The sequence below is a fragment of the Salmo trutta genome, chromosome 38 (genome assembly GCF_901001165.1).
Source record: "Salmo trutta chromosome 38, fSalTru1.1, whole genome shotgun sequence".
Lineage (NCBI taxonomy): Eukaryota > Metazoa > Chordata > Actinopteri > Salmoniformes > Salmonidae > Salmo > Salmo trutta.
The window spans coordinates 31,669,397-31,680,705 of record NC_042994.1 but is presented as its reverse complement, the minus strand read 5'-3'; the positions used below and the strand labels follow the sequence as shown (position 1 = coordinate 31,680,705).

The following is an 11,309-nucleotide window of genomic DNA, read 5'->3' as shown; positions in this document are numbered from 1 at the left end:
GAAATTTGTGGAGTGGTTGAAAAACAAGTTTTAATGACTCCAACCTAAGTGTATGTAAACTTCCGACCTCAACTGTGTGTGTGTGTATATGTATATATATATACTACAGCAAGATAATGACCCAAAACATACATCCAGGCTATGTCAGAACTACCTTAGAAGAAAAGAACAAGACAGTAGTCTTCAAATCATGGAATGGCCAGCACAGTCTCCAGCCTTAAACCCCATGGTGCTGGTTTGGGATGAACTGGGCAGAAGGGTGAAAGCAAAGAAACCTGTGCAACACATGTGGGAATTTCTGTAACAGTGTTGGGAAGAACATTCCAAAGAATAATTTGATTTCCATTGTAGAAAGAATGCCACGAGTGTGTTCGGCTGTTATGTCTGCAAAATGCTTTAATTTCAGAGTACATTAAGACATTCAACTGTATGAATTTCAATTTAAAAAAATGAAAATTGAGGTATTCTAAAATTTTTGAACGGTAGTGTACATTATTTATAGGCTGGTAAGGCCAATGTTAGCAGACTAGAAACCTTGCAAGTTGATTTGTAACAATACATTTCTAAAATATTTGCTTGTTAGTTTGATGAAAATGTAATTGAAACCAGTAGTCATGAGTGAAAATTATTGTTTAACTTGAAGATATACATGTTAATTTATTTCTGTTGGAGTTTACATTATAGGACCACTACTTAATTATCCCCAACATCATTCTGAGATAACAGTATATTTGTATATTTCCCAAAAATATTTGGATGATCTACAGTCTATGTTCAATATTAAAGCTGATCTTCCCCCAAGGACCGAGTTGGGGAAACCCTCCTCTAACTGGATATTTTTTCTTCTCAAATTGAGAGCAAAGTACGATATACTTAGACCATTTAAATGGAAATTCATTTTGTGAAGTCAGCAAACAAATCCACAAACACAATCCACTATAATACACGCAGTAAGGAAAACACTGGGAAGTCAAGACACATTCAGAGTCTCTGGGAACTACTGTCCCACCATGTATTGGGCCTGGACCTGTCCTATTTCTCACTGTTCAGAGGCCTATTTTTGTCCTATGTCCTAATGTTCAGCAGCCTACATCTTTATCTCCTCTGTGCTTTATCTCATGTCTTTTCATGTTACCTAACTCTGTAAAACTCTTTTCACACTGGGAGCAGTGGTAAGGCTTCTCCCCTGTGTGTATTCGCTCATGAGTTTTCAAGTTACACAAGTGAGTAAAACTCTTTCTACACTGGGAGCAGTGGTAAGGCTTCTCCCCTGTGTGTATTCTCTCGTGTGTTTTCAGGTTACTTAAGTGGGTAAAACTCTTTCCACAATGGGAGCAGTGGTACGGCTTTTCTCCTGTATGCATTCTCGCATGTATTTTCAGGCTCCCTAACGCTGTAAAACTCTTTCCACACTGGGAGCAGTGGTACGGTTTTTCTCCTGTATGCATCCTCTCATGTATTTTCAAGCTCCCCATCATTGTAAAACTCTTTCCACACTGAGAGCAGTGGTGAGGCTTCTCCCCTGTGTGTATTCTCTCATGGTCCCTTAACTGGTTAAAACCCGTTCCAAACTGGGAGCAGTGGTAAGGCTTCTCTCCTGTGTGTATTCTCTCATGTTGGTTCAGGTGGGCTTTTTGGTTAAAACTCTTTCCACACTGGGAGCAGTGGTAAGGCTTCTCACCTGTGTGTATTCTCGCGTGTTGTTTCAGGTATCCTTTCTGGTTAAAACTCTTACCACACTGAGAGCAGTGGAACAACTTTTCTCCTGTATGTATTCTCTCATGTATTTTCAGGCTCCCAAATGTTGTATAACTCTTTCCACACTGAGAGCAGTGGTAACACTTCTCCCCTGTGTGTATACGCTCATGTGTTTTCAGGTTACATAACTGGGTAAAACGCTTCCCACACTGGGAGCAGTGGTAAGGCTTCTCCCCTGTGTGTATTCTCTCATGCTGTTTCAGGTCCCTTAACCGGTTACAACCCGTTCCACACTGGGAGCAGTGGTAAGGCTTCTCCTGTGTGTGTATTCTCTCATGTGTTTTCAGGTTACGTAAGTGTTTAAAATTCTTTCCACACTGGGAGCACTGGTGTCGTCTTGCTGGTTTGGACGTCTCTGGCTCTGGTTCCTCGGAGTCTGGTCTTTCTCCTGCCAAAGATAGTGTTTATTTAAATAGAGACCTGAATGAAACCTCCACATGATAAAACAGCCTAGCTATGAGGGTAAATCCTAATCAGATCCCTCAATAACCTGAGGCCAGTTTAAATCTTGGTGTGATTTTAAAACAAATTATGTTGTAGAGCTTCCTGGTAATTACTGATAATATGTTTACATTACATATTTTATTCATTCTGTTTTACAAGTCAGAACACAAAAAACTAAACAGTTCTAGGACATGGAGACACAGACGTCACTGGATTCCTATCAAGCAGGTGGTTCTAAATATATTACCCTCATAGCTGTATGATACAGAATGCGACCTACACACTTCCTTAAACATAAAATAAGTAAAGAAGTAATTTTAAGTGGAGGTCTAAAACTTGTTTTTACGTGGAAGACACAAAGCACATCAGTAAAATCTCCCCGTTGTTGAAAGGGTTCAACACATGCTGTTTAAATGGTCCAACTTCTTATTTAGACTTTCACAGATTTGCAACATTTTGACTAATCGTTGATGTTATGAAATTTCGGGTAGATTCTGGTGAAATTCTGGTGAAATATTTTGGGGAGATGTTCCTAAAACTATATAGCCATGTTACAAAATATGAAAAGGCTTGTTCATTCACATGTCATGAATTCACTATGACATCATATGTTCCTAAAACTGATAGCAACTATACTGAACAAAAATATAAACGTAACATGTAAAGTGTTGGTCCCATGTTTCATGAGCTGAAATAAAAGATTGCAGAATTTTGTGCACAAAGTTGTTTACGTCCCTGTTAGTGAACATTTATCCTTTGCCAAGATAATCCATCCACCTGACAGATGTGGCAAATCAAGAAGCTGATTAAACAGCGTGATCATTACACAGGTGCACTTTGTGCTGGGGACAATAAAAGGCCACTCTAAAATGTGCAGTTTTGTCACACAAGACAATGCCACAGATGTCTCAGAGGGAGCGTGCAACTGGCATGCTGACTGCAGGAATGTCCACTGGAGCTGATGCCAGGGAATGTAATGTACAGTACCAGTCAAAAGTTTGGACTCACCTACTCATTGAAGGGTTTTTCTTCATTTTTTACATTGCAGAATAATAGTGAAGACATCAAAATTATGAAAACACACATATGGAATCGTGTAATAACCAAAAAAGTGTTAAACAAATCAAAATATATTTTAGATTCTTCAAAGTAGCCACCCTTTGATGACAGCTTTGCACACGCTTGGCATTCTCTCAACCAGCTTCACCTGGAATGCTTTTCCACCAGTCTTGTAGGAGTTCCCACATATGCTGAGAACTTGTTGGCTGCTTTTCCTTCACTCTGCGGTCCAACTCCATCCCAAACCATCTCAATTTGGTTGAGGTCGGGGGATTGTGGAGGCCAGGTCATCTAATGCAGCACTCTCCTTGGTAAAATAGCCCTTACACAGCCTGGAGGTGTGTTGGGTCATTGTCCTGTTGAAAAACAAATGATAGTCCAACTAAGCCCAAACCAGATGGGATGGCATATCGCTGCAGAATGCTGTGGTAACCAACCTGGTTAAGTGTGCCTTGAATTCAAAATAAAATCACTGACAGTGTCAACAGCAAAGCACCTACACACCATCACACCTCCATGCTTCACGGTGGGAACCACACATGCAGAGATCATCCGTTCACCTACTTTGCGTCTCACAAAGACATGGCACTTGGAACCAAAAATCTCAAATTTGGACTCATCAGACCGAAGGACAGATTTCCACTAGTCAAATGTACATTGCTCATGTTTCTTGGCCCAAGCAAGTCTCTTCTTCTTATTGGTGTCCTTAAGTAGTGGTTTCTTTGCAGCAATTCAACCGTGAAGGCCTGATTCTCCTCTGAACAGTTGATGTTGAGATGTGTCTCTTAATTGAACTCTGTGAAGCATTTATTTGGGCTGCAATTTCTGAGGCTGGTAACTCAAATGAACTTATCCTCTGTAGTAGAAGTAACTCTGGGTCTTTCTTTCCTGTGGAGGTCCTCATGAGAGCCAGTTTCATCATAGCGCTTGATGGTTTTTGCGACTACACTTGAAGAAACTTTCAAAGTTCTTGACATTTTCCTGATTGACTGACCTTAAAGTAATGATGGACTGTCGTTTCTCTTTGCTTCTTTGAGCTGTTCTTGCCATAATATGGACTTGGTCTATTACCAAATAGGTCTATCTTCTGTATTCCACCACTACCTTGTCACAACACAACTGATTGGCTCAAACGCATTAAGAAGGAAAGGAATTCCACAAATTAACTTAACAAGGCACACCTGTTAATTGAAATGCATTCCAGGTGACTACCACATGAAGCTGGTTGACAGAATGCCTAGAGTGTGCAAAGCAGTCAAGGCAAAGGGTGGCTACTTTGAAGAATCTCAAATATAAAATATATTTTGATTTGTTTAACACTTTTTGGTTACTACATGACTCCATGTGTGTTATTTCATAGTTTATGTCTTCACTATTATTCAACAAAGTAGAACATAGTAAAAAATAAAGCAAAACCCTGGGATGAGCAGGTGTCCGCAAACTTTTGACTGGTACTGTAAATTCCTCTACCATAAGCTGCCTCCAACGTTGTTTTAGAGAATTTGGCAGTATGTCCAACCGGCCTCACAAATACAGACCACGTGTAACCAAGCCCGCCCAGGACCTCCACAGCCACCCAAACACTGGATGAAACCGAGTAGTATGACTCTCTGTAATAAAGCTCTTTTGTGGGGAAAAACTCCTTCGGATTGGCTGGGCCTGGCTCCCCAGCCTACGCCCTCCCAGGTCCACCATTAGGGCCTAATGAATTTATTTACAGTGACTGATTTCCTTATTTGATCTGTAAATCATTGAAATTGTTGCGTTTATATTTTGTTATATATAAATATATATATATATATAGCCATATTATAAAGTATGAAAAGGCCTGTTCATTCACATGTCATTAATTCACTATGACATCATCATATTTCTATACGTTTTATTAGACTTTTATTATGTAATAGATCATATGGGTTGAGTAGTGTTTTATTATGTAATAGATCGTATGGGTTGAGTAGTGTTTTACTAGACTTTTATTATGTAATAGACCATATGGGTTGAAAAGTGTTTTATTATGTAATAGACCATATGGGTTGAAAAGTGTTTTATTAGACTTTTATTATGTAATAGATCATATGGGTTGAAAAATGTTTTATTAGACTTTTATTATGTAATAGATCATATGGGTTGAAAAATGTTTTTTTTCTTTCTCAGACATAAATAAACAATTTGAAGCCAAAGGCCTATAGCTTTAATAAAACAACAAATTTGACCACACACTGTGGATTTCTGAATCATTTATTAACTGGGAAAGTAGCAGAGCGAGGTCCGCATCCAGCAACGTCACAAGTCACGTTTTGCAGCCGTTTCAATATAACACTACAGGGAGAGAGAGGGGGAGAGGCCAAACTCCACTGGACTAGTTTCATAGTATGGAATCACTTAGGAGTTTCTGGATTTTGGGTAAACTTCTTCTTTAAAGCATCATTGAGAAATAATGAATTGAAGTTGGAACATTTGTAGACTAGCGGTTAAGAGCGTTGGGCCAGTAACTGAAATGTCTACGGTTCGAATCCCCACGACGGCAAGTAGGAAAAATCATCCTTTAAGACTCCATAATGTTTAATCATTAGATGCTACAGTCCTCCTTTAAGACTCCCATAATGTTTCATCATTAGATGCTACAGTCCTCCTTTAAGACTCCCATAATGTTTCATCATTAGATGCTACAGTCCTCCTTTAAGACTCCATAATGTTTCATCATTAGATGCTACAGTCCTTTAAGACTCCCATAATGTTTCATCATTAGATGCTACAGTCCTCCTTTAAGACTCCCATAATGTTTCATCATTAGATGCTACAGTCCTCCTGTAAAATGGGTGTCCTGACTTTATGAGGTCATTAAAGATCCCATGGCACTTATCATAACCCCGGTGTCCTGGCTAAATTCCCAAGCTGACCCTCATACCATCACGGTCACCTAATCATCCCCAGCTCATTCATCCCCTTGTAACTATTCCCCAGGTCGTTGCTGTAAATGAGAATTTGTTCTCAGTCAACTTACCTGGTAAAATAAAAATAAAAAGACTCCATAATGTTTCATCATTAGATCAAATCAAATCTATTTGTCACATACACATGGTTAGCAGGTGTTAATGCAAGTGTAGCGAAATGCTTGTGCTTCTAGTTCTGACAGTGCAGTAATATCTAACAAGTAATCTACCAATTCCACAACAACTACCTTATACACACAAGTGTAAAGGAATGAATACGAATATGTACATAAAAATATATGAATGAGTGATGGCCGAACGACATAGGCAAGATGCAGTAGATGGTGTAGAGTACAGTATATACATATGAGATGGGTAATGTAGGGTATGTAAACATAAAGCAGCATTGTTTAAGGTGGCTAGTGATACATTACATCAGGATGGCAAGATGCAGTAGATGGTATAGAGTACAGTAACGTAATTTTTGGACTATTAAGCGCACCTGAATATAAACCGGACCCACTGAATAAAAAAAATAATATTATTTTGAACATAAATAAGCCGCTCATGTCTATAAGCCGCAGGTGCCTACCGGTACATTGAAACAAATTAACTTTACACAGGCTTTAACAAAACACGGCTTGTAACAAAAATAAATAGGCTTTAACGAAACATGGCTTGTAACAAAAAATAAAAAAATAGCAGTAAGCTTTAGTTGTCTTTTTGCACTGAGTCAATTCCTCACGCTGCTGTTTCCAACGTCTTATCATCGACTCATTAAGACCAAGCTCCCGTGCAGCAGCTCTATTTCCTTTTCCAACAGCCAGATCAATCGCCTTCAACTTGAAAGCTGCATCATATGCATTTCTCCGTGTCTTTGCCATGATGAGGGTGACAAAATGACTAGCGCTCCATTTAATCTAAACAGTAAACAAAAAAGTTGTTTGACCTTAACCCGTTCGGCAATTTCATTGGTCTAATGAAAGCTTCATGCCGTCAAAAAACTGAGCACGTCACAGAATGTTTTTTTGGAAGATTTTTTTTTGAAAGCGGGTAAAATCCATATATTAGCCGCGTCATTGTTTAAGCCGCGAGGTTCAAAGCCTGGGAAAAAAGTTGCGGCTTATAGTCCGGAATTTACGGTATATACATACGAGTAATGTAGATTATGAAAACATTATATAAAGTGGCATTGTTTAAAGTGGCTAGTGATACATCTAATTACATCAAAATTGCAAGATGCAGTAGATGGTATGGCGTACAGCATATACATATGAGATGAATAATGTAGGTTATGTAAACATGATCTAATATAAATAATATAAAGTGGCAAGTGATAAATTGATTACATCAATTTTCCCATTATTAAAGTGGCTTGAGTTGAGTCAGTATGTTGGCAGCAGCCACTCAATGTTAGTGATGGCTGTTTAACTGTCTGATGGCCTTGAGATAGAAGCTGTTTTTCAGTCTCTCGGTTCCAGCTTTGATGCACCTGTACTGACCTCGCCTTCTGGATGTTAGCGGGGTGAACAGGCAGTGGCTCGGGTGGTTGCTGTCCTTGATGATCTTTTTGGCCTTCCTGTGACATCGGGTGGTGTAGGTGTCCTGGAGGGCAGGTAGTTTGCACCCGGTGATGCGTTGTGCAGACCTCACTACCCTCTGGAGAGCCTTCCGGTTATGGGCGGAGCAGCTGCCGTACCAGGCGGTGATACAGCCTGACAGGATGCTCTCGATTGTGCATCTGTAAAAGTTTTGAGTGTTTTTGGTGACAAGCCGAATTTCTTCAGCCTCCTGAGGTTGAAGAGGCGCTGCTGCGCCTTCTTCACCACACTGTCTGTGTGGGTGGACCATTTCAGTTTGTCCGTGATGTGTACGCCGAGGAACTTAAAACTCTCCACCCTCTCCACTACTGTCCCGTCAATGTAGATAGGGGGCTGCTCCCTCTGCTGTTTCCTGACGTCCACAATCATCTCTTTTGCTTTGTTGACATTGAGTGCGAGGTTATTTTCCTGACACCACACTCCGAGGGCCCTCACCTCCTCCCTGTAGGTCGTCTCGTCGTTGTTGGTAATCAAGCCTACTACTGTAGTGTTGTCTGCAAACTTGATGATTGAGTTGGATGCGTGCATGGCCACGCAGGCGTGGGTGAACAGGGAGTACAGAAGAGGGCTGAGAACGCACCCTTGTGGGGACCAAGTGTTGAGGATCAGCGGGTGGAGATGTTGTTACCTACCCTCACCACCTGGGGGCGGCCCGTCAGGAAGTCCAGGACCCAGTTGCACAGGGCGGGGTTGACACCCAGGGTCTCGAGCTTAATGACGAGTTTGGAGGGTACTATGGTGTTAAATGCTGAGCTGTAATCGATGAACAGCATTCTTACATAGGTATTCCTCTTGTCCAGATGGGTTAGGGCAGTGTGCAGTGTGATGGCGATTGCGTCGTCTGTGGACCTATTGCGGTGGTAAGCAAATTGGAGTGGGTCTAGGGTGTCAGGTAGGGTGGAGGTGATATGGTCCTTGACTAGTCTCTCAAATCACTTCATGATGACGGAAGTGAGTGCTACAGGGCGGTAGTCATTTAGCTCAGTTACCTTAGCTTTCTTGGGAACAGGAACAATGGTGGTCCTCTTGAAGCATGTGGGGACAGCAGACTGGGATAAGGATTGATTGAGTATGTCTGTAAACACACCAGCCAGCTGGTCTGCGCATGCTCTGAGGACGCGGCCGGGGGTGCCGTCTGGGTCTGCAGCCTTGCGAGGGTTAACACGTTTAAATGTTTTACTCACGTTGGCTGCAGTGAAGGAGAGCCCGCAGGTTTTGGTAGCGGGCCGTGTTAGTGGCACTGTATTGTCCTCAAAGCGAGCAAAAAAGTTGTTCAGTCTGTCTGGGAGCAAGACATCGTGATCCGCGACGGGGCTGATTTTTCTTCTGTAGTCCTTGATTGACTGTAGACCCTGCCACATACCTCTCGTGTCTGAGCCGTTGAATTGCGACTCCACTTTGTCTCTGTACTGACGCTTAGCTTGTTTGATTGCCTTGCGGAGGGAATAGCTACACGGTTTGTATTCGGTCATGTTTCCGGTAACTTTGCCCTGATTAAAAGCAGTTCAGTTTTGCGCGAATGCTGCCATCAATCCACGGTTTCTGGTTGGGGAATGTTGTAATAGACGCTGTTGGTACGACATCACCGATGCACTTATTAATGAACTCGAACACCGAGTCAGCGTGTTCGTCAATGTTGTTGTTCGCAGCAATGTGGAACATATCCCAGTCCACGTGATCGAAGAAATCTTGAAGCGTGGAATCCGATTGGTCGGACCAGCGTTGAACAGACCTGAGGGCGGGAGCTTCCTGTTTTAGTTTCTGTCTATAGGCCGGGAGCAACAAAATGGAGTCGTGGTCAGCTTTTCCAAAGGGAGGATGGGGGAGGGCCTTATATGCGTCGCGGAAGTTAGAATAACAATGATCCAGGGTTTTACCTGCCCTGGTAGCACAACTGATATGGTGATAGAATTTGGGGAGCCTTGTTTTCAGATTAGCCTTGTTAAAATCCCTGGCTACAATAAATGCAGCCTCCAAAAGGAGGGTGGGGGAGGGCCTTATATGTGTCGCGGAAGTTAGAATAACAATGATCCAGGGTTTTGCCAGCCCGGGTCGCGCAATCGATATGCTGGTAAAAGTTAGGGAGCCTTGTTTTCAGATTAGCCTTGTTAAAATCCCTGGCTACAATAAATGCAGCCTCAGAATATGTGGTTTCCAGTTTACATAGAGTCCAATGAAGTTCTTTCAGGGCCGTCGATGTGTCTGCTTGGGGGGATATACACGGCTGTGATTATAATCAAAGAGAATTCTCTTGGTAGATAATGTGGTCGGCATTTGATAGTGAGGAATTCTAAGTCAGGTGAACCAAATTACTTGAGTTCCTGTATGTTGTTATGATCACACCACGTCTCGTTAATCATAAGGCATACACCCCCACCCTTCTTCTTACCAGAGAGATGCTTGTTTCTGTCGGCGCGATGTGTGAAGAAACCAGGTGGCTGTACCGACTCAGATAACGTGTCTCGAGTGAGCCATGTTTCAGTGAAACAAAGAACGTTACAGTCTCGGATGTCTCTCTGGAATGCTACCCTTGCTCGGATTTCGTCTACCTTGTTGTTAAGAGACTGGACATTGGTGAGTAGTATGCTCGGGAGCGGTGCCCGTCTACGGAGCCTGACCAGAAAACCGCTCCGTCTGCCCCTTCTACGGTGTCGTTGTTTTGGTTCGCCGGCTGGGATCCAAACAGAGGATCCGCTTCGGGAAAGTCTTATTCCTGGTCGTAATGTTGGTGAGTTGACGTTGCTCTTATATCCAATAGTTCCTCCCAGCTGTATGTAGTAAAACCTAAGATTACCTGGGGTAACAATGTAAGAAATAACACATAAAAAAGCAAAATACTGCATAGTTTCCTAGGAACACGAAGCGAGGCGGCCATCTTTGTCGGCGCCGGAAGATGATACTGTCCTCCTTTAAGACTCCATAATGTTTCATCATTAGATGCTACAGTCCTCCTTTAATACTCCATAATGTTTCCTCATTAGATGCTACAGTCCTTTAAGACTCCATAATGTTTCATCATAAGATGATACTGTCCTCCTTTAAGACTCCATAATGTTTCATCATTAGATGCTACAGTCCTCCTCTAAGACTCCATAATGTTTCATCATTAGATGCTACAGTCCTCCTTTAAGACTCCATAATGTTTCATCATTAGATGCTACAGGTCTCCTTCTTATGGCTTGGGGGCAGTATTTCGACCTCTGGATGAGAAGCGTGCCCAAAGTAAACTGCCTGTTACTCAGGCCCAGAAGCTAGGATATGAATATAATTGGTAGATTGGATAGAAAACACTCCAAAACTGTTAAAATAATGTCTGTGAGTATAACAGAACTGGTATGTCGGGCAAAAACCTGAGGAAAATCCTTCCAGGAAGTGGGATTTTTTTGATGTGGGTATTTTCAATTGAATGCCTATAGAGTATCTAATGGGTTAGGACCCAGATTGCAGTTCCTATGCCTTCCACTAGATGTCAACAGTCTTTAGACATTGTTTCAGGCTTGATTTCAGAAAA

At 41.9% G+C, this 11,309-nt stretch overlaps 1 protein-coding gene across 2 annotated transcripts in view; it reads right to left on the bottom strand.

The window, feature by feature from the left end:
• Window positions 1-383: 383 nt before the first annotated feature.
• The window catches only part of LOC115177650 (zinc finger protein OZF-like), an 84,547-nt gene continuing 73,621 nt past the window's right edge, over window positions 384-11,309 (bottom strand). For both annotated transcript variants that reach the window (XM_029738586.1, XM_029738588.1), the window contains one exon: window positions 384-2,146. In XM_029738586.1, the coding sequence (XP_029594446.1) occupies window positions 1,080-2,146 (1,067 nt within the window). In that variant the 3' untranslated portion in view covers window positions 384-1,079. The remainder of the gene's footprint in view (window positions 2,147-11,309) is intronic.